This window comes from Macaca mulatta, chromosome 1 (assembly GCF_049350105.2).
Source record: "Macaca mulatta isolate MMU2019108-1 chromosome 1, T2T-MMU8v2.0, whole genome shotgun sequence".
NCBI classification, from domain to species: Eukaryota; Metazoa; Chordata; class Mammalia; order Primates; family Cercopithecidae; genus Macaca; species Macaca mulatta.
In genome coordinates, this window is record NC_133406.1 from 208,845,391 (window position 1) to 208,869,698 (window position 24,308).

General features: G+C 44.1%; 1 protein-coding gene across 7 annotated transcripts in view; it reads right to left on the reverse strand.

Moving 5' to 3' along the window:
• The window catches only part of KHDRBS1 (KH RNA binding domain containing, signal transduction associated 1), a 47,132-nt gene extending 24,109 nt beyond the window's left edge, over positions 1-23,023 (reverse strand). For all 7 annotated transcript variants that reach the window (XR_013404455.1, XR_013404458.1, XR_013404456.1 and 4 more), the window contains exons 1-6: positions 22,499-23,023; positions 7,532-7,656; positions 6,313-6,429; positions 4,626-4,772; positions 1,269-1,402; positions 273-474 (exon numbers count right to left, since the gene is read on the reverse strand). Coding sequence is in view for 1 of the 7 variants with exons in the window: in XM_015133889.3 (XP_014989375.2) it covers positions 273-474; positions 1,269-1,402; positions 4,626-4,772; positions 6,313-6,429; positions 7,532-7,656; positions 22,499-22,880 (1,107 nt within the window). In the remaining 6 variants the exon portion in view is untranslated. The remainder of the gene's footprint in view (positions 1-272; positions 475-1,268; positions 1,403-4,625; positions 4,773-6,312; positions 6,430-7,531; positions 7,657-22,498) is intronic.
• Positions 23,024-24,308: the final 1,285 nt, after the last annotated feature.

Genomic DNA, 24,308 nt, shown 5'->3' on the forward strand with positions numbered 1-24,308 from the left:
TAGTATTATCAGTACTAGTAGTAAGAAATTCATTATAAAACACTACATTAAGGTACATCTTATTTCTTGTTTAATCTACAGGCCTATAGTAAAACCATGCCTAAAATGGAAAAATCTTCTAATAGTTCAACATTCACTGCAAGAGAAGAGGGCAGATTGCAAATCTTATAGGCAGCCCATGACACCCACATAAAGGACCGAGGCCCTGTCATTCAATTTCCTTTGGCAGCCTTCTAGGTATTGGGAAAGGGCACATTGTTCAAATTTCTTACATATTCTTCATATGTTTCTGGTGCAGGAGGTGGAGGCAAAGGTATCCTCTGGATGCCCGCTGTCCGTGCTCTTGGTGCTGGAGCACCCCTCACAGTAGGTGGGGGTGGCACGCCTCGAGTCACAGTGGCACCTCTGGTGATGGCTCCCCTTACTGGTGTACCACGTACCAAAGCCCCCCGAGGTGGTCCAACACCACGGCCCCTACAAAATGAAAGTTTATTTTAAATGGAGCTTTTTATAAACAGACTTTTATGTTCTGATTTGTTTATAAATTCTGGAGTTAAGCAGATTTCATGAAGCGTTAACTATTATTAAAGCACGGAGGAATGTACAGGGTAAAGGACCCACACTGCAAGATCCCCCAGGTCCTACAGTGGACCAGGTCATCACTGCACTGCCTTGGGTAGGTCTGGAGAGTCTGAATACTCCATAAAGGTCAGTCACAAAAGGTAGAATTTTAAAGTCAGACCATTAAAAAATGCTAGGATTGTCCAAAATTAGAAGACCAAAAGTTTCAGCTAGACTGCAGCACTTGGCTATCGTCCAAGTGCCCAAGAGCTAGAACTCTTTTTTTTTTTTTTGAAATGGAGTCTTGCTCTATCACCCAGGCTGGAGCGCAGTGGCATGATCTTGGCTCACTGCAACCTCTGTCTCCTGGGTTCAAGCAATTCTCTTGCCCCAGCCTCCTGAGTAGCTGGGATTACAGGTGTATAGCACCACACCCGGCTAATTTTTGTATTTTTAGTAGAGACTGGGTTTCGCCACATTGACCAGGCCGGTCTCAAACTCCTAATGTCAGGTGATCTGCCTGCCTTAGCCTCCCAAAATGCTGGGATTACAGGCGTGAGCCATCATGTCTGGTTGTAGAATTCTATTCTCGATGCAAAGTACAAATCCTGAGAACCTTCCTAAGTGAGACATAAGAGCACCACTAAAAGAGATGATACTAGTAGTCAAATTTACATCTTATTTCTGGGTGTCTCCATTATTTTTACCTGGGAACAGGTGGTGGAGGTGGTGCAGCTCCTCGGCCTCTCACTGGCACCCCACGTCCACGAGAGGGTTCAGGTACTCCATTCAAGTAGGACAGCTCTAGAAATTGCTCCTGGCAGATATCATCCATCATGTCCTGGGAATGAAAGATACGAGTATTGTGTAATATCTACAGTTTCTACTGAGAAACCATCCGGCCCATGGGAGCCTTGAATTCTAAGAACAGCTTTGAGAGCCCAGATGAGGTCTCACATCATTCATTCTCTGAAGTCAAATGGCACCCTACCTGTCACCTCTTTGAGAAAAGTCTTTTTTTTTTTTTTTTTTTTGAGACGGAGTCTGGCTCTGTCGCCCAGGCTGGAGTGCAGTGGCCAGATCTCCGCTCACTGCAAGCTCCGCCTCCCGGGTTCGCACAATTCTCCTGCCTCAGCCTCCCGAGCAGCTGGGACTACAGGCGCCCGCCACCTCGCCCGGCTTATTTTTTTTTGTATTTTTAGTAGAGACGGGGTTTCACCGTGTTAGCCAGGATGGTCTCGATCTCCTGACCTCGTGATCCGCCCGTCTCGGCCTCCCAAAGTGCTGGGATTACAGGCTTGAGCCACCGTGCCCAGCCGAGAAAAGTCTTGACGGCAGACTCCTCATTATTCATAATGTGCTCCCTGCCTAGCTCTCTGGATCACTTCCATTCGTTCTATATATATAAAACCTCCCCACAAGCCACACTGAACAACTTGTAGTTCAGAGCCTGGCATACTCTTACACATCCATTCTTTGCAAATAGTTTCCTCTTCCTGGAATAATAAAAGCCACTACCATTAATGGAGCTGTATGCACTTGGCTCCATATAATAAACTTTATATAGACTTTTCAGTTTTATCTTCAAAATGTCCCTGAAGTAGGCAGATCTCCACATTTTACAGTTAAGAAAACAGACTCAAAGAGTATACATCAACCAGCTTAAGAACATAGAGCTAATAAATGGCAGACTCTAGATGTGAATTCAGAATTACCTGTCTCAAAATCTAGGTGTTGGATCAACAGGCTTTTTTGTCCTTATACTGTCTTTTTTGTCCACCTGAGGGATTCTTAACTCATCCTTGTAAGACTTGTCTAAATAAGTGTCTCTTGAAAAACCTTCTCTTGATGCCATTCCTACAACTCCTCTTTTCTCAAAGTACCACATAATTCCCTACATGCAAGCACTTACCACATCATTTTAGAATTGTCTGTCACTAAACTGTAAGCTCTTCAGGAGCCATTTTTGTAACTTTACACCGAAGCATAGTATCAGACATCTGACAGATATTTAAGAAATGTTTGGATGAAAAACCTGAAGTTCAGAAAAATGAAATGATAACCTGTCCAGGAAGACATACAGAGACAGATATACATGGTCCAGTGCTCTTTCTACTGCACTGTGAGGCATTACTGGTATAATTAATTATTTTAAGGGGAAAATGGAGGGCTCTGGTCACAGATGCAAAAATAATCTCACTTTTTTTTCCTCCACAAGAGGGAAAAATCAAGCCAAATGCCATTTGCAAATCTTTTCACACTTCCTGTTGAGAGCCATTCAGTCTTAATACTTCATGCATTTTTACACATCCCAGATGTATACAGTTTCCATAGATGATGCTAGTCTTTGATGCCCCCCTCAATTGTCCGGCTCCTCCTACCTTACACATTACTGCTGCTTGAGACTCACACATTGGAGAATCAAGTAACTAATGCCAGACCATTCCTCAGACTCCTCCAACTACCACAGCAACACTGAGGAAACCCCCATCTCCCCGGCAGGCATCTTTTTCAAAAGATTCACTTACATGGAAGCCTCATAAACCTAAGCCTTCTGAGGAATATGAGGGAGACTAACAATAAAGAGAGAAGATGGGTATTCCCTCTGCAGTCCTTTGGAAATTGAATGCTTGGGTGATCAATAGAACACCCCAAAAAGAGTAAAAAGAATTCCCTTGAGTAAGATTAACCAGCTGTGTTTTTCTCTAGGATATGTCAAATGGTCTGTTTCACGTCGAACATTCTAATGAAGATGAGGTACTTGAAAGCAAAGCAGCTGCGAAGACATTTGAGACTGTTGGCATCCTTGGAGTTCAGCATTACGGGTACAAAATGCCTGAAATTTTTATTTTCTTTGGAAAAGGAGTTTTACTCTTGTTGCCCAGGCTGGAGTCCAATGGCACAATCTTGGCTTACCGCAACCTCTGCCTCCTGGGTTCAAGCGATTCTCCTGCTTCAGCCTCCTGAGTAGCTGGGCGCTACCACGCCCAACTAATTTTTAGTAGAGACGGGGTTTCACCACGTTGGTCAGGCTGGTCTCGAACTCTCGACCTCAGGTGATCTGCCCACCTCGGCCTCCCAAATTGTTGGGATTATAGGCGTTACCCACCGTGTCCGGCCCACACTGCCTATAAATTTTTGCTCTATCAATTTTCACATCCTCTGACACTACATTTAGTTCCAACTCCCTCATTTAACATTCAAGAAAACCAAGGACTGTATCTTACCACCTCTCAGTTTTCTGATGAACACATGACACTTACTCAATTCTAGTTGAATAATATTCCAAATCCTTCATAAGCTTCCAGATTCATCCTTGTTATTAAATATTCAACAGTAGTATGTTAACTCTGACAACCACCTGGCCTTGCTAAAAGGCAAAAACAGTACCATTTCCTATTTATTCAAAGTAACGTTCCAACCAAGTATTTAAAGATAGTAATAAGCAAGATAGATAAACTGGCCTGTCCTATCTCTATCTAGTCCTCAGTTATAGTCTGAAAAAAGCTGCTCACCAATCTGTGAAACATCAACAGTCAACCTCTTCCAAACCAAACTCATCCTCAGCAAACTCCTCCAGGAAAGAAATCCCTGAGTGTGCTCAGAATTTAACTCAGTAACACTAGATGTTATAAGCTTCTTGCTGTTAGCCTCTACTCTCTACAGCATAAACTTCTTGAGTGCAGGGACGCACCTTAGTCACCTTCTTAATACAATCTCCTTGTTCCACACTACTACCAAAATACTCAGCTAGGTGAAGACCCTGTTAAACCGTAGTTAACCAAGTATCAGAATGCAGGCACATTGTGGACCCGAGATACTGACAACAGATACCGATACACAATGACTACCACATTAGACAAGGAGGGACAGAGTGGCCTTGGAGCATAATGCTTGGAGAACTAGGTACAAGCAATGAACTACCGCAGGAAAATGAACATAAATGCAGAATTTGGTATACATACAGGTTATGCAGAGACCTTAGTTAAGAAACCCTACCTTCACAACAGCATAAGATCCCAGTTCTCTTTTGCTCAGAAGACACAGGATATGGATTTCCTTACCGGTACTAGAAATTTCTTGACTTCCTCCATGGCATGGGCCATAAGAGCATAAGCCTCACATGGGGGTCCAAAGACTTCAATGAAGACATGCAGATCCATATTCAAGTGGGCATATTTGGGGTCTCCACCTTTGCGCAGCTCTTCCTCCTATGGAAAAATGCAGAGAAACGTCACACCACATGGACTAGGGAGAAAACAACACCTTTACCTCTAAGCCAAAGGAACAGCAAGAAATATCCCCAATGTCTAATTAAACTAACAGTAAAGTTTAATTGGTATGAGCTGAGAAGAATTTAAAAAAAAAAAAAAGAAAGAAAGAAAAACAGTAAAGTTTAAGAAAGTAAAACAAGCAGCCAGGCATGGTGGCTCATGCCTGTAATCCCAGCACTTTGGGAGGCCGAGGTGGGCGGATCACTAGGTCAGGAGTTCCAGACCAGCCTGACCAACGTGATGAAGCCTCACCTCTACTAAAAATACAAAAATTAGCCGGGCATGGTGGTGCTTGCCTGTAATCCCAGCTACTCAGGAGGCTGAGGCAGGAGAATCGCTTGAACCCGGGAGTTGGAGGTTGCGCCACTGCACTCCAGCCTGGGCAAGAGCAAGGCTCCGTCTCAAGAAAAAAAAAAAAGTGAAACAAGCTCTGAAGAACAGTAATTTGCACAGCCTGCTAAACTTGCACATGGTCTGCTGCTAACAGTTAATTGTCATCTTAAATCCCTGAGATATCCACTGGAGCTCTTACTAAAAGCATAAAGAAGAAAAACTTAATTCTAGTCTCTATTCAGATAATAGCTGTGTGCCAAGCATTTGTTTTTAAATCTCAGGTAGAGCTGTTAATCACCACGAGCTCTGCTTATCTGCTTATATGGTCTAGGGAGTGCTAGGGGAAGAAAGAAGTCAGGACAGAGAGAAGAAAAGCTCATGTAAATCTCATTAGCTAGAACAACACACTTCAGCCCTAACTATATGCGTCTAGTAAGAAATGACCTGAGAAAACAAACACGTGTCCATTAGGCTACATAAAAGGAGGATTGAAAGAATAGGTTTTCGGACTGTAGCAGGCATATCTCATCAAATAAAGTGACCCCAGAAGGCTAAGACCATTCTGTTTTGGTGAGAAGTTTCTTGTCACAGAGTACACAGTATATGCGGCTATGGCATGGGAAAAGACTCATTAGATTCTGTAGTCAGGATTACTCATGGCTCCTTTTGGAATACATTCTTTTAGTAAGCCTCACATTCCAGCCGGCTATAAAACAAACCAACTAATCCTCAAACTCTTCTGCTCTCACAACACTATTGTTCTCACTTTTCCAGGTTACAAAAAAGGGGGTGTGCTGTTTGCCTTTTAGTGTCTTTTGTCTGCTTTAGACTAAGTTTTAGTATATCCAGCTCCCCTTTCAAGTTTTCCCAGACAATCCTACCAATGCACAAGATGCTACTGCTCTGTCCATTACTATGCAGTCAAAAGTCCAAAAGAAAACTATCACCAGGGCACACCTAGGCTCTTCCAGGGTTGCCAAGCAAGTAAATTAACTTGGTGTATAATCTCTTGCACCCAATGCACACTTAAAGGAGCCACATTCTGTACATACACAATATTCTTGCCTCTATAAGGCATCTATACTGCATTCTGGGCAAGTAGAAGGCATTAGGATGTCCTCTTGCCTCACTAATGTGAGCTTACCTTGGCTTTGTCTCTCATTGAGCCCTTTCCCAACACAGAGATCTTTGCACCAGTCTCTTCCTGCAGTCTTTTGATTGTATTCCCTTGTGGTCCAAGAATCTTCCCCACAAAATTGAACTGACAGAAAATAAAGGATTTCTAAATATACATGCTACTATATAAAAACATCTCCACATAAATTACCTCATTTGATTTTAAACAACCCTGCAAAGGTAGAGTATTACCATTCCCGTTTTACTGAAGGACGCTGAAGCCATATTAATAAAGTGATTAGTTTAAGATTATGAAACTAGAAAGTGGCAGTTCCTAGACCTGAATTTGGCTTTTCTGATGTATTCTGGCCATCTTCCATAATACACTAAGACCTTTACTATTTTATTTTTTACTTTATTTTGAGACAGGCTCTCACTTTGTTGCCCAGGCCAAAGTGTAGTGACATGATCATGGCTCACCGCAGCCTCGACTTCCTGGGCTCAAGTGATCCTCCCGCCTCAGCCTCTGGAGTAGCCGGGACTATAGGTGCACATCACCATATCAGGCTAATTTTTGTATTTTTTGTAGAGATACGGTTTTGCTATGTTGCTTAGGCTGGTCTTGAATTCCTGGGCTCAAGTAATCTGCCTGCATTGGCCTCCCAAAGTGCTGGCATTACAGGCATGAGCCACTGTGCCTGTTTATGCATGCCTTAACATACATAAACATTGTTAACGCAGTGACCTCAGAGCAGAAGAGACTATATAGCACCCTTTGATAGCACGCTGGATAAACTAAATGTAACTAATTGCTTTCCTAAAAAAAGAAAAAAAAAAAAAGGAAGAAAAAAAGCATTTACTTAAAAGTAAACTTTTAGTAAGAAAATAAAATTAACTTCATCCAATTGAGGATTTGTATTATATTTCCTTTTATTTAGATTTCAGGTTAGTCTTTTGACAGAGAGCAACTCTTCAGGTTTTATTTTTTTTTTTTCTTTGAACTTGTAGCCTGAGCAGTCATTAGAGAAAGAAACTTTTTGATAATAAAAAGATTATTACATTTCCTTCCTGGCTATAACTATGTTTAGTTAAGAACTTAGATATTTCAATTGCCAGAAACAGGTACTGCAAGCATGAAAGAGAAGCTTCACAGGCTTAAGTTTCTAAAGCATCACAATCCCCAGGAGTCCATGACTCTCTCGTAACTATAAAGATAACTCAAAGATGCAAGGCACTTTTTGCCTTACCTTGGGATACTGCTTGACAGGTATCAGCACTCGCTCTTTCAGTTTCATGTTCTTATGAGAAAATAAATCCAAGTAATTCTCTTCATCGTCCTTTTTTGAGTCTCCTTTCTGAATCTTCTCAATTTCTGAACAGGAAAAACAATTTAAATTTTTGCTCTGGTAAATAAAAGCAAATTTTGAAGTCTGCTTAAAGCAATAACATGAAGTACCATATAGTGAGACCAAATAGTACACATGAATGTGCCAATTTCAGAAATAAACTAGCTGAAAGTACTAAAGTTATATGAAGTTGATTAGAAAGCCCAAAGCCTGCTTCTAATAAAAGTAGTGTGCTCTTCTAACCTCACCTGAAGCCTCACGTGAGAATAGAGACATTTAAATGTTTCTTAAATCGATTTAACAAAATTAATTGGGTGAGATGGGGAAAGGAGAATAAAGAAACAAACAAAAAATTAAAATCTGCATCAAGACAAAATATAATCTTACCTTGAAAAAAGCAAAAATCAATAATCTAAATATACAATGGATAGTTCCATTAAAGTTCCACAGTGACATTAGTACTCTAGATACTAGTCCTTAAGAGTCTGAAAGACCTTGTTCTTACTCTGCTACTCACTAGTTGTGTGACGTAAGAGAAGTTAATAAAATATGTAGATATGCCTAATTAAAGGCAATTTTTCATAAAGTACTTAATATATTGTCACCATTATCTAGCCCAAATTCAGCCAATGTCTAAACGATACAAAATGCACCAGGTACTTTTTTGAGACGGAGTTTCACTCCTGTTGCCCAGGCTGGAGTGCAATGGTGCAATCTTGGCTCACCGTAACCTCTGCCTCCTGGGTTCAAGCGATTCTCCTGCCTCAGCCTTCCAAGTAGCAGGGATTACAGGCATGTGCCACCATGCCCAGCTAATTTTGTATTTTTAGTAGAGACGGGGTTTCTCCATGTTGGTCAGGCTGGTCTTGAACTCCCGACCTCAGGTGATCCACCTGCCTCAGCCTCCCAAAGTGCTGGGATTACAGGCATGAGCCACCGCGCCCGGCCCAGCCACAAGGTACTTTCTAAAAAAACATTTTATTGAAGTATAACTGATATGTAAAAACCCATACATAATTAATGTATACAATTCATGATGAGTTTGGAGATAAGTATACACCCATGAAACTATCACCACCATTATGGCCACAGACATATCCATCATCACCCAAAAGTACTTTCAATTCACAGGTTAAGACAGTTTCATTAGATAGAAACTTGGCATACAAAAAGATTTCCTACTGGCCGGGCGCGGTGGCTCAAGCCTGTAATCCCAGCACTTTGGGAGGCTGAGACGGGCGGATCACAAGGTCAGGAGATGGAGACCATCCTGACTAACACGGTGAAACCCCGTCTCTACTAAAAAATACAAAAAACTAGCCGGGCGAGGTGGCGGGCGCCTGTAGTCCCAGCTACTCGGGAGGCTGAGGCAGGAGAATGGCGGGAACCCGGGAGGCGGAGCTTGCAGTGAGCTGAGATCCGGCCACAGCACTCCAGCCTGGGTGACAGAGCAAGACTCCGTCTCAAACAAACAAAAAACAAAACAAAAACAAAAAAAAAAGATTTCCTACCATTAAGGAACTTCATTCATTGAGTGACTGCAAGTGTTTGAGTGCTTCCTACGGTATGGAGAGGCAGATGAAGGGAGAGCTATAATAGGTACAATCATTAATCACTATGGAGGACTTACTAAGAGCCAGGCATCTGTCTTGCAAAGCACAGGAGATACAACAGAGCGAGTCAGACTGGTCTCTGTCTTCACTGTTTATATACTGGAGTTCCCAGACTATAGGGGTGGCAATGAAGTATAGTTAAGTGCTATAACAGGAGTTCTAACAGAGATGAGGGAAAAGTGCCCAAGGAATGAGCAGCAACTGAAAGCTTATATGATTCACTGAGAATAGTTAAAATACATATACTCCCTAAAATCAGTGGAACATTCTAAATATCAGAAAATACTCTGTAATAGAATATCACATAATATTCCCATGTTCTAGAATTTTAAGACTAGGGTTCCCAAACTTCTTCATGCATCAGAATCACCTAGAAGAGGGCTTATTAAACTAGACTGCTGGGCCTCAAACCCAGTCTGGGATTTGTGTTAGGAATTTGCAATTCCAACAAGTTCCCAGGTAATTCTGATACTGCTGGTGCAGGGACCATACTTTGAAAATCATTGGCTTAAAGTATAAACATACCCTACCTCAAACACGTTCTGCAAATGTATATACCCTTAACAGTTTTTATTTATTTACTAATTATTATTATTTTTTGAGACACAGTCTCGCTCTGTCACCCAGACTGGAGTGCAGTGGCACAATCTCTGCTCACTGGAACCTCTGCTTCCCGGGTTCAAGCGACTCTCCTGCCTCAGCCTTCCAAGTAGCTGGAACTACAGGCATGCACCACTATGCCCGGCTAACTTTTTTTTTTGTATTTTTAGTAGAGATGGGGTTTCACCATGTTGGCTGGGCTGGTGTGACTTCAAGTGATCCACCCACCACAGCCTCCCAAAGTGCTGGGATTACAGGTGTGAGCCACCGCACTGGGAGTTTTTAAAATAAATGTTGAGAGAGCTGCAGCTCTGAAATATATAGATGAAGCAAAGTAATGGACTCAGACATGCTATATAGAATTTAGAATTTCAGACTGAAGTCTTGTTTGTTAAAAAGCCTAATTTCAGATGCTATACTATACCATGAACTAATAGAGCACATAACTCTCTGGTTTCCTGACAATTAAAATTGCTGACGAACTGTAAATATCCTTAATTAAAACCTTTAATCCTACAAGAAGAACTGTAAATGACAGTACTCTTCACAATCTTATGTTTCACTGCCTGGAATAGAAAACAAATTTGACCTTACAATTAATAGAGTAATGCTTCATTCAACACTTTACTTGCGAGGGTAATCCTAACCCTAACCCTTACTGTTTGGTGGCAGATCCTGACCTCTACCTCTTTTCTCCTGCTGTGAATATAAACTTTTTCTGATCAATCTTTTTGAGCCTACTGTACTTGACTACACCACTTTCTAAGTTCTCAGACTGGAAAACTTAGGTACTCAATCCTCGAAGTCCTAGAAGAACAAAGATGCCATAATTCTGATCTGAGAACATCGCCAAGGAGTTTTTAACAACGTGGAACAGGCCGGGAGTGGTAGCTCACGCGCATAATCCCAGCACTTTGGGAGGCCAAGGTGGGCAGATCACCTGAGGTCAGGAGTTCAAGAACAGCCTGGCCAACGTAGTGAAACCCCGTCTCTACTTAAAAAAAAAAAAAAAAAAAAAAAATATATATATATATATATATATATTTATATATATATATATTTATAAAATATATATATATATATATATATATAGGCCAGGCGCGGTGGCTCACGCCTGTAATCCCAGCACTTTGGGAAGCTGAGGTAGGCGGATCACTTGAAGCCAAAAATTCGAGATCAGCCTGGTCAACATGGTGAAACCCTATCTCTGCTAAAAATACAAAAATTAGCCAGGCGTGGTGGCATGCGCCTGTAATCCCAGCTACCCAGGAGGCTGAGGGAGGAGAATTGCTGGAACCCGGGAGGCAGAGGCTGCAGTGAGCCGAGATTGTGCCATTGTACTCTAGCTTGGGCGAGAGGGCGAGACTCCATCTCAAAAAATTATATATAGGCCGGGCGCAGTGGCTCACGCCTGTAATCCCAGCACTTTGGGAGGCCGAGGCGGGCGGATTATGAGGTCAGGAGATGGAGACCATCCTGGCGAACACGGTGAAACCCCGTCTCTACTAAAAATACAAAAAAATTAGCCGGGCGTGGTGGCGGGCGCCTGTTGTCCCAGTTTCTTGGGAGGCTGAGGCAGGAGAATGGCGTGAACCCAGGAAGTGGCAGAGCTTGCAGTGAGTGTGAGCAAACATCGCACCACTGCACTCCAGCCTGGGCGACAGAACGAGACTCCGTCTCAAAAAAATATATATATATGTGTGTGTGTGTATATATATGTGTGTATATATATGTACATATGTGTACATATATACACACACCCATCAATAACCAGGCATGGTGGTGGCTCACACCTGTAATCCCAGCTACCTGAGAGGCTGAGGGCATGAGAATTTCTCGAACCCAGGAGGCAGAGGTTGCAGCAAGCTGAAATCATGCCACTGCACTCCAGCCTGGGCAACAGCGCGATACTCCACCACAACAACAACAAAAGAAATGTGGAACAAACTAGATACTTCATTTTATCTATGTCGCTTTGTGCTTCCTAGGGCTACCATTGAGTTAGAACTTTTGGCTATATTTTATACCACTTTCCAGAAATCTTGGTCAGTGCAAGACAACTCAAAGTCTGTTAATCTGTTATACTCCTACAGGAAGGTGTGTTTATATGCAATGTAATACACTCTGTGAATTTAAGGCCTTTCATTTTTTCATTTCTTAAAGACCACTGTGATAATATAAGACCTTTCTATAGCATGGATTCTTCTATTTTTGAACTAGTCAGATCTTAGAATCCTTCTGTCATATGATTTCACAACTTTTTAAAGAACAGCAGTGGCCAGGCATGGTAGCTCACACCTGTAATCTCAGCATTCGGGGAAGCTGAGGCAGAAGGATCACTGGAGCCCAGGAGTTTGGGACCACGGCAGGTAACATAGTGAGACCCCTTCTCTACAAAAAAATAACAAATTAGTCAGGCATGGTGGTATGTGCCTGTGGTCCCAGCTATTTGGGAGGCTGAGACAGGAGGATAAGGAGTTGGAGGCTGTAGTGAGCCAAGATCATGCCACTGCTCTCCAGCCTGGGTGAAAGAGTAAGGCCTTATCTCAAAAAGAGCAAAGCAAAGCATTTTTAGAGAATTCAGAGGAGGATCATTTAAATAAAACAGAGGGTTGAAAAGAGAATCCGAATTTTAACCTACAAAGCAAAACACTGGTTGGGCACAGTAGCACGTGCGATTGTAATCCCAGTGCTTTTGGAGGCTGAGGCAGGATGACTGCTTTGGGCCCAAGAGCTTGAGATCAGCCTGGGCAACACAGCGAGACTCTGTCACTACCAAAAATAAATATATAAATAAATAAATATTTTTTAATTAGCTGGGTGTAGTGGTACATGCCTATAATCCCAGATACTCAGGAGGCTGTGGGGGGAAGATCGCTTGAGCCCAAGAGTTCAAGGCTGCAGTGAACTATGATGACTGTGCAACTGCACTCCAGTTTGGGTGAGGAAGGGAGACAGGAGAGGAGAAGGGAAGGAGAGGGGAGGGGAGAGGGGAGGAAGGGAGAAAGGGAGGAAAGGAGGGAGAAAGGAAAGAAGAAGGGAAGAGAGGGGGAACGAGGGAGTGGGCAGGGAGGGGATGAAGGGAGAGAGGGAGAGGGAAGAAAAGGAAGCAAGCAGAAGACTAAGAAGCTACTTGAGCTTTCAAGACAGGTGGAGGGGGCCAGGTGCTGTGGCTCACGCCTGTAATCCCAGCACTTTGGGAGGTTGAGGCGGGTGGATCACCTGAGGTCAGGAGTTCAAGACCAGCCTGACCAATATGGTGAAACCCCATCTCTACTAAAAGTATAAAAACGAGCTGGGCGAGTTGGTATGCTCCTGTAGTCCCAACTGCTTGGGAGGCTGAGAGAATTGCTTGAACCCGGGAGGCGGAGGTCACAGTAAGCCGAGACTGCGCCACTGCACTCCAGGCTGGGTGACAGAGCAAGACTCCGTCTCACAGAAAGAAAAAAAAACGGGGGGGGGGGGCACTTCATTGTTCTCTTTTTTTAAGACAGGGTCTCACTTTATCACCCAGGCTGGAATGAGTGGCACAATCATGGCTCACTGTAGCCTCAACCTCCTGGGTTCAGGCGATCCTCCCACCTCAGCACCCCCAGTAGCTGCAACCATAGGCGTGTGCCACCATGCCTAATTTTTTTTTTTTTTTTTAATAGAGACGGGGTCTCCCTATTTTGCCCAGGCTGGTCTTGAACTTGTGGACTCAAATGATCCTTCCACTTCGGCCTCCCAAAGTGCTGGGATTATAGGCGTGACCTACTGTGCCCACTTTTTTTTTTTTTTTTTTTTTTAAAAAAAGATGGGTTCTCTACTGCCCAGGCTGAAGTACAGTGACACCATCATAGTTCACTGCAGCCTCGAACTCCTGAGCTCAAGGGATCCTCCCACCTCAGTCTCCCCAGTAGCTAGGACTAAAGGTACATGCTACCTGACCCAACTGGGGCTGAATATTTATTTGATGCCTACTATGTATCAAATATCATAGAACTATTACCTCACTAATCCTCAAAAATAACTCAGTGAACTGAGTTACCTACATCTGAGGAAACAAAAACTCAAAGAGGTTAAATAACTCAGTGAACTGAGTTACTTACATCTAAGGAAATCAAAACTCGAAGAGGTTAAATAACTATCTCTAGGTCATAAAATTGTTAAAGTAACAGATTAAGAATTAAAAACCCAGGCCTGGCTGGGCACAGGGGCTCACATCTATAATCCCAGAACTTTGGGAGGCTGAGGTGTGAGGACTGCTTAAGCCCAGGAACTTGAGACCTGCCTGGGCAACAGAGTGAGACCCCATCTTTACTAAAATGTAAAAAAAAAAAAAAAAAATTAAATTAAATTAGCTCGGTGTGGTGGTGTGTATCTGTTGTCCCAATTACTAGAGAGGCTGAGGCAGGATGATCACTTGAGACCAGGAGTTGGAGGCTGCAGTGAGCTATAATGGCGCTACTGCATTCCAGCTTGGGTGACAGAGCAAGACCCTGTCTCTAAAAAAAATTTAACAAAAAACTTTAGAAAACCCCCAAAACTCAGGCCTTCTCTCTCCTTTTTTTTTTTTTTTTTTTTGAAACGAAGTCTCACTCTGTCGCCCAGGCTGGAGTGAAGTGGCGCAATCTTGGCTCACTGCCACCTCTGCTTCCTGGGTTCAAGCAATTCTCCCTGCCTCAGCCTCCCGAGTAGCTGGGATTACAGGCGTCTGCCACCATGCCCAGCTAAATTTTGTATTTTTAGTAGAAACAAGGGTTCACCATGTTGGTCAGGCTGGTCTTCAACTCCTGATCTCAGGTGATCCGCCCCCCTTGGCCTCCCAAAGTGCTGGGATTACAGGCGTCAGCCACCACACTGGGCCTCTTCTAATTTCATGCTTTTCCTATTGTCTCTTGATGAGTGTGTGTTTGTGGGGGCACACTTTATTTAAGCAAGGAAGAGCTGATTTTTATAAAATTTTGGGAAGTACAATTTATACCCTCAGACACTGGTATGTAGCCTAAAGGTAATAAAGAGGCTTTATGGGTGTCTCAGATGTTCAGTGGTCTGATGGTCTTTCTCTTTTCTTTTTCAACTCTGTATGTCTCTCCTTGTCCTTGCTTTCCCCGGAGAGCTAGGGTAGACTGAAACGGGAAGAAAAAAAATCGAGGAGGAGTTTCCTAAAAATGGTTCAACCTCAGGCAAAAGTACTTTCTAGATAACCCTTTTGGAACTGACTCCTTTAAGTAATCTCTGCTTGGGTCTCTGGAGATCTTGGATGTCCCAAGAGCCACAGAAAACAAAGCTGAGGTGTAAACTACACAAGAGGTGACCCATTTGTTTCCTGGCCACTTAGAATAATCATATCTTATCCACTGCCTTCTATGTGTCAGGAATTTTGTATTTATTATCTCACTTCGTCTTTGTAACCAGTATTATCTTCATTTGACAGATGAAGAAACTCAGGCTCAGAAAAGTTATATAACTTGTCCAAGATCTCAAAACTAATTAGTGACATAGCAGACACTTAAACCCAAGTCACTTCTTATACCAAAGAGAGTAAATTCAATTAACCTTTTGACATTTCCTTCATCTTTTACTATAACTTAACCTTTCCCACCCCCTACTTTTTTTTTTTTTTTTTCCCAACCAGACTGCAAGCTTCCATGTTGCTTAATACGTCTCCGAGGAAAGAACACAGGTTTTGAAGCTAGACAAAACGGGTTTGATTCCCAGCTCTCCTACATGCTTGGTGTATGACTTTAAAAGAGAATGTTAATAAGAAAAACAGTAAGAAAAAAAGAGAGAGGGCGAGAGAGAGATGTAATGTATTAAAAAATGTTAATACTAGAGAAGTTTGGGAAAATTACATACAAACTTTATCAACTAGGCTGGGTTAACTAAAAACAAATTACTACAAATATATCATTAACTGAACTTTTTTTTTTTTTGAGACAGGGTCTTGCTCTGTCGCCCACACTTGAGTGCAGTGCACGCTTGAGTGCAGTGGCGCAATTTCAGCTCACTGCAACCTCTGCCTCCTGGGTTCAAGTGATTCTCCTGTCTCAGCCTCCCAAGTAGCTGGTGACTACAGGCACGTGCCACCACATCCGGCTAATTTTTCTATTTTTAGTAGAGGCAGGGTTTCACCACGTTAGCTAGGATGGTCTCGATCTCCTGACCTTGTGATCAATCCGCCTTGGCCCCCCAAAGGGCTGGGATTACAAGCGTGAGCCACCGCGCCCGGCCAACTAAACGTTTGATATGGCTTACATAAGGAATAAGATAATGGTCAAGATTTTCTAAGGTGTCCAGAGCAAGTGTTTCTAGGACAGCAAGATTCTCAGCAGAATTGATCTAAAAGGTCAGGGTTCATTTCATACCCACCTCTAGACCACCCAATATACTTGGTTCTACACTTCTAAACACAGCACTTCTCCTTTGCCTGTTGTTCAACAATCTCTGGATTCCTTCCATTGCTGAGTATCTATAATTCTTAGTACAGAACAATGCTTGATACACAATAGGGATCTATAACCATTAACCAAATTAAAGAAATGTACTGGCTGGGGCGTGGTGGCTCACACCTGTAATCCCAGCACTTTGGGAGGCCAAGGTGGGTAGATCACGAGGTCAGGAGATCGAGACCATTGTGGCCAACATGGTGAAACCCTGTTGGGGTTTAGTTAAACCCTTTAAAGATTTAAAGATTTACTCTAGCTAAATGTAAAAATTGGGCGTGCTGGCGTGTGCCAGCGTTTGCCTGTCGTCCCAGCTACTCAGGAGGCTGAGACAGAAGAATCGCTTGAATCCGGGAGGCAGAGGTTGCAGTGAGCCAAGATTGCATTACTGCAGTCCAGTCTGAGTGACAGAGTAAGAACCTGTCTCAAAAAAAAAAAAAAAAAAAGAAGTACTGTTAACACCCTCAACTTCCCTTAAACAACTCACATAACTTTATCATCCCCAAATTTGTAATTCTCACCGTTTCTGTTGGTATCATCTTTTAGAATCAGAAGTCCGGTAAGCTTACTATTACGAAACAACTTCATTCGTTCTATTTAACAAATTACTGTTTCGAGCAAGAGCACAAGGCCAACAGGCTCTTTACCTTTTTTGGAATCATGGGTCCCTTTGAGAATTTGATGGAAGCTACTGATTAGCAACCCAGAAAAAAATACAAATTTACAATATATTATATACAATATTGGCTATGGGTATAGAAAGCTTGGGTATTGGTTTAAGAAAAAAAATCCCCCAAAGGCCTGTTAAGAGCCCTTTCATAGGGGCTCAATGTTTACATTCCAGGACAGTAGAATACTCTGCCATACCGACTATGGTCTCCCAAATCTTTTCCTTAGTGCACAATTTAGAGCTTAGAGCTTCGCATCTTTGAAAAAAGTTTTTTTTTTTTTAAATTTTAAGGCAACTGTAGATTTATGTGCAGTTGTAAGAAATAACAGTGATCCTGTATACTTCAGTTTTCCCCCTAACATTTTGCATACCTGTATCACAATCAGAAAATTAACATTAAAATAAGAAAATTTGTTGTACAGGTTTCATTAAAAACAAACAAAATAAATTAAGAATTAATTGACTTTATTAGGATTTCACCAACTTTACATGCACTTATTTGTTTGCTTAGTTCTATGCAATTTAATCAGATTCATGTGACCACCACCACAGTCAAGATACAGAACAGTTCCATCGTGAGGATCCTTACCCTTTGATAGCCAGTCACCGTCTTCCCTCATCTCTCACCATTGGCTACCACTAATCTAGTCTTCATCTCCACTATTTCATTTCTTCAAGAATGTTATATTCATGAAATCATATAGTACATAACCTTTTGAGACTGGCTTTCTTTACTCAGCTTAATTCTCTTGTGATCAATCAAGTTGCTACATTTATTAATAGTTCCTTTTTTTTTTTTTCTTAAACTGCAGAGCACCATTCCATGGTATGCCAGTTTATTTACCTACTGGAGGCATTTGGTTTGTTTCCAGTTTTTGGCTACTACAAATAAAGCTGCTGTGAACATTCATGTACAGGTTTTGTGTTAACCTGAGTTTTAATTTCCCTGAAATAAATACCCAAGAATGCAACTGTTGAACTATATGGTAAGCACATTTATTTATTTATTTTTGACACAGGGTCTCACTGTTGCCCAGGCTGTAGTGCAGTGGCACGATCTCAGCTCAAGGCAGCCTCGACCTCCTGGGTTCAAGCAATTCTTCCACCTCAGTCTAAGACCAATCTCCTGGGTTCAAGCGATCCTTCTGCCTCAGACTACCGAATAGCTGGGACTACGGGTGTGTGCCGCCATTCTCAGCTAATTTTTAAATTTTCTGTAGAGACAAGCTCTCACTGGGACTCAAGCAATCCTCTCACCTTGGCCTCCCAAAGTCCTGGGATTACAGGCATGAGCCACCAGACCCAGCCAATAAGCACATTTAGTTTCGTTAAAGACAAACAAACAAACAAACAAACAAAACCTGCATTGGTCTGGGCGTGGTGGCTCACACCTGTAACACGGGTAGTCTGAGTGTTAGTACAGTGGGAGGCCAAAGCGGGAGGATCACCAGGTCAGGAATTCGAGACCAGCTTGGCCAACATGGTGAAACCCCATCTCTACTAAAAATACAAAAAGCAGCCGGGCATGGTGGCGGGCGCCTGTAATCCCAGCTACTCGGGAGGCTGAGGCAGAATTGTTTGAAACCGAAAGGTGGAGGTTGCAGTGAGCCGAGATCGCGCCACTGCACTCCAGTCTGCGTGACAGAGCAAGACTCCGTCTCAAAAACAAAAACAAAACTGCATTATCACAGACAAATGTGTACTTAATGACATTCTGCTTAATCTTACTAGGCTTTGTTTTACAGAAATAGTATTATACCATATGTAGCCTTATGGGATGTACTTTCTTCATATAACATTAGATTTTGGAGATTTCTCCATGTTGTTGCCTGTAGTTCATCCATTTTCACTGCTGTACAAATACTTTATTTTCTTTTTCTTTTCTCTCTTTTTTTTTTTTTGAGATTGAGTTTCACTTGTTGGCTATATCTCAGCTCACTGCAACCTGTGCCTCCAGCGATTCTCCTGCCTCAGCCTCCCAAGTAGCCAGGATTACAGGCACCTGCCACCACACCCAGCTAATTTTTGTATTTTTTGTAAAGACAGGGTTTCACCATGTTGGTCAGGCTGGTCTCGAACTCCTGACCTCAGGTAATCCACCCGCCTAGGCCTCCCAAAATGCTGGGATTACAGGCATGAGAAACTGTGCCCAGCCAAATATTTTCTGTTGTAAATCTATCACATTAGCCAATGAATGGTGACACAAGTTGCAACATTTTGTGAACAAGGCACACCATTTTATGAATCAAGTACTCATGTATAAGTTTCTTTGAGCACATTCCTAGGAAAGGTGTTCTCGGTTTTGTTTTTTTTTTTCAGACAGAGTCTCGCTCTTTTGCCCAGGCTGGAGTGCAGTGGTGCGATCTGGGCTCACTGCAACCTCTGCCTACTGAGTTCAAATGATTCTCCTGCCTCAGCCTCCGAAGTAGCTAGGATTACAGGCACCCACTACCACGCCCGGGGAAATTTTTTGTATTTTTAGTAGAGAAGGGGTTTCACCAAGTTGACCAGGCTGGTCTTGAACTCCTGACCTCGTGATTTGCCCACCTCAGCCTCCCAAAGTGCTGGGATTACAGGCGTGAGCCACTGGCCCGGCCCTTATTTTCCAGTTTTAACAGCAGGTTTTGCTAGCCCTGTGGAATGAACTGGGAAGGTCTTAATGTATTTCTAGAGAATATTGTAAATAAAGGAATTAACTATTTTGAAGTTTCAACAGACTTTGTAAAATGTTTTCCACTTTTTCCATCCTTCTGAAGGATGGATTTTTGATTATCCCTCCAAGATCTTTTGAAGATTGCTAATCTATTCAAAATGTTTATTCTTGAGTCACTTATACTAATTTATATTTTACTAGTTGTAGAAAGTAGAAAAAGAGGCCGGGCGCAGTGGCTCATGTCTGTAATCCCAGCACTTTGGGAGGCCCAGATGGGCGGATCACCTGAAGTCGGGAGTTTGAGACCAGCCTGACCAACATGGAGAAACCCCGTCTCTGCTAAAAATACAAAATTAGCCGGGTGTGGTGGCACATGCCTGTAATCCCAGCTACTAGGGAGGCTGAGGTAGGAGAATCGCTTGAACCTGGGAGGCAGAGGTTGCGGTGAGCCGAGATTGCGCCACTGCACTCCAGCCTGGGCAACAAGAGCGAAACTCCATCTCAAAAAAAAAAAAAAAGAAAAGAAAAAGAACACTGACATATATAACAGCATTTTACTTAGTATATAAATACATTAACACAATAAGGTAAATTATTTCTCTTCCAGAAAACAAAGATGGATGACTGAATCTTTATGTCTGCAAATACATTCGACTGTCCTCGCTGCTGAATATCAATCTGCTTAATACAGAAGTCTATATTCAAAATCTACATCCCTCAAAGTTTTGTCTTTTTTTTTTTTATACTTTTAAATACACTTTTTTTTTGGGTCACCTATCACCCCAGCTAGATTTTAATATTTTGTCCAATTATAGCTTACTTTTAAAGTACAATTTGCAGCAGGCACTACAGTGAGGGAACGGGGAAGGTGTGTAGACTGACTAAAAACCCTGGTTATACTGCTTACTAATTTTGTTACCTTAGGCAAATTATTAATCTCTGGGTGCCTTGGTTTCCTCATCTGTAAAAATGAGGATAATAAAAGTTCTCATTTCATAGGTTAAATATTTAATGTAAAGTGCTCAGACCTCAAACATGAAGTCTTAGCTATATTTTTCTTCCATGTGTTCTTTTTTCCTCTCCTTTTTTGCGATGGAGTTTAGCTCTTGTTGTCCAGACTGGAGTGCAATGGCACAATCTGGGCTCCCTGCAACCTTCGATTCCCAGGTTCAAGCGATTCTCCTGCCTCAGCCTCCAAAGTAGCTGGGATTACAGGCATGCGCCAGGCTAATTTTGTATTTTTAGTACAGACGGGGGTTTCACCATGTTGGTCAGGCTGGTCTCGAACTCCTGGCCTCGTGATCCGCCCGTCTGGGCCTCCCAAAGTGCTGGGATTACAGGCATGAGCCACCGCGCCCGCCCCTTCCATGTGATCTTACCAGAGCTTAAATACTACTATTCTATCTTCTCAAAGTCTCACTTCCTCACAATGGGTTGCGACTTCACTGCAATCCCCTCGCAAGATAATTCAGAAATACCTTAAAAGCCAGGCTCAACATATACTAACACTTACCCATGCTAGAAAGAATTCATACATCCCAAACCAACATTACCTCAACCACACTTCTCCAATTTCAGTTGGGTTTAAAAAAAAAATACATCCAGAAAGCCCAGGTTAAAAATAAAGAGCACTCCTCTCTTAGTTAAGCAGTGAGGGAAGGCTGAAAATTCTAAGTAACTTTTAAGGATCAATAGTTTTTGACAGTTATCTTAAGAAAGCAAATAAAAGATGAACACCACACTGGTAAAGATCTCTTACCTTACAGTGTTGGGAGACAGAGAACAAAGAGAGGGAGATAATATTTTCATAATGAACTGCCCATTATATTAACCTTCCCAAAGAGTCCAACTACTCATTCAGTGTTGAAGGATGTGAATTTTTACTTGCTTACTAAAATTTAGGTATCATAAGAAATATTTATTAAAATAATGTTTTAACTTGAAGCGAAGGTCACACAGCTTTAGGGAAAAATCAGAGCGATTAGGTGATTGGCTAGTGCTGATCAAGAAAAGAGCGCTAATCTACAGAACAAAGACTCTCATTTCTAATTTATTTCACTACTGAATCAAAAATGTAAAAAAACAGCAACAAAAAGACTAAGTCTTTCAGTACAAGCATCATGCCACTTCTCTCAATTTCTGTCCATCTCGTTGGGAAACGTTATGTGAACTACGCGGGAGACCCTATCGTCCCATTTCACTGTCTCTAGGGTTATTTCACTCCTTCTTCCATGATAGTGAACACACGGTGTAAAATGAAAGAGGACAACCTTCAGGCTCAGTAGCAATTCTTACTTTATCAGCCTTAGTCGGAAATCTGATTCGGAAACCTCAAGTTCCGATCCCATAAATCGCTCCTTCCTCCCAGCAACTTAAGCTGCGGTTACCGCTAAGTCCGGCTCGGCCCCAGCGACAGCGAGGCGCTGGACAGGGTATTCCAGCCTCACCCCACCTCACCTCGGCCCTTCCTCCCACGGTCCCTCCCCGCTCCGGCTGTCTTCACTTCCTACACCTCGGACGAGGCGCTCATCGCCACCCGCGATCAAAAAGGGTTTCCCTTCGGGAAAGGGGGAAATACAGGTTAATTTCTGGAAGAATCTGTGCGCCCGGCAGCCGCAAGAGGAGGGAGGAGGGAAGAGTCGGGAAAGGGGCGGGGAGCTCAGCACCATCCATCAAGACGTTAGCGCTAGGAGATCGCAAAGTCGCCTTTGGGCCTCCACTGCAGCCTAGAAATTCTCCCACGCACTCCGGGTTGAGGTGGGAATGTGGAATCCAGGCTCCCAAAGATGAGGATGACACCGGAGCTCCCGACTGCCTCGGTCCCGAGGGGGCGGGAAGCGAGAGGAACAAAGCCAGGGCCACTCATGCCCCAGGATGGCCGAGGGACCCAGGAGGCCCCCTTACCTGCCGTCAGCAGCTGCATGGCGTGAGTGAAGGACGGGTCGAGCGAGTCCTTCTCGGCCATGAGTTCTGGCAGGTACTTGTTCTCCGGCTCCATCTTCACCGAGGCTGTGGCCGAGGGGGGCAGCAGCGGGGTCGGCGCTGGCCCGCCCACTGTCGCGTCGGGACCCGTGGCCGAGGGCGGCAGCAGCGGTGGCGGCTGCGTAGCGGGCGAGGCCCGGGCGCCCCCGCGGGACCCCCCTCCGCCTCCCCGGGACCGGTGAGGCAGCGGCGGCTGCCGAGACGGCGTCTGACGCACCGAGGGGTGGGCACCGGAGGGGTCCATGGAGCCGCTGCGGCCCGAGGACCGGCTCATGCGCCCGGCGGGGTCGTCCCGGCGCTGCATCGGGGAGGATGTGCGAAACCAAGGAGCGAGAGAGCGACGCGGCAGCCACCGAGGCCCAAGCGGCGGTTGGCGGGGGTGGGAGAGCGGGAGCAGTAGCGACCGAAGCCGACCCGAGCGACCCAGCGAGAGAGAGCACCGGAAATGAGACGGCGCGCGTGCGCAGCCAGTCACCGGCACCGCCCTTGGGTTTCTCCGCGGAGAACAAAGTCCCCAGTCCGGCCACGGCGCCTGCGCACCGCCGCGGCGTCCGAAGAAGTCGCCTCCTGACTCTGGCTTTCCCTCCGCGCCCGCCAGGCCAGAGCTTGACGCGCATGCGCGGGAGGCCGCAGGCTCCGTTCGTTTCCTTTTCCACGTGACTCGGCGCTAGCGGGACACGTGTCTCCTCCCTCTTCTGGCCTAGTGCGTGGAGGGGGCGGGAGCTGTGGAATGTCTTTGTCTGCGCGCGGGCCCGCGGAGTGTGGGGCGGGAGACCTGTTACTCGCGGGGCCACGCCCTCTCCAACGGCTGAGCAGCGGAGGGAGGCTGTGGGGAGTGGGGTGGGGAGTGGGGTGGGGAGTAGGGTGGGGAGTGGGGTGGGGATGGAAGTGGGGTGGGGGGCGGTCACCGAAGTAAGGAAATAAAAGGAGACTGCCGTGAGGGACACGGAAAGGGGAGGGAGAGAGAATTGAGACCGCCGGGGGAGGAAGACAGGAGGGAGAAAGGAAGGCTAAGGGAGAGTCCGATGCAGGAGGGGAAGTTGGGGAAGGGAAACCTGGAGGGAGAAATTGAGAAAGGACGGCTCGGTGGAAACTCTGAAGGCTACTGGAGGACATGAGCTAAGAGGGATGGCTCGGATCAGAGATCTGAAGTCTAGCAAAGAAAAGGGCCCCAGACATAGGGAACACAAGAAGTCGTTTCCAGTGTATGTATTTCCAGTATTAGATCTCTTCCAGTCGGTTCTAAAACGGTTGCCGTTGTTGGTCAGGGAAATCTTAAGCAGCATTTTAGCTCTTTTTATATATTTTACTGCTTTCTCTGAATTGTGTTTTGTTTTGCCGTTGTCATTGCCAATTAAGTGATTCTTCTGCCAAAAAGTGGAGTAGAGACCAGATCCTTAATCCACGTTGCTTGCATCATTAGGGTGGCTCCTTCTACCACTCCAGACTTGCTCAAAGAGACCCTTGCCACTACTCTCAAAGGCCAGATGGCCAGTCTCCCACGGCGTTCTCCACATCCTGGAGTGCTATATGCAGGTGGAGCGTTAGGTCCCTACTTGTCCCATAAACCATCAAAAGCTTAGTGCTGTCTCTAACTTTTCGTTCCCTCCACAGATTTTTTTCTTCTTCCATTTAAAGCACTCACTCCCATCTCTTTTTCTTCTGGATCAGTTCTCCTAATGAGCCCACACTTTTCAAAAGTCTTTGGGGCCTCGTGCGGTGGCTTATGCCT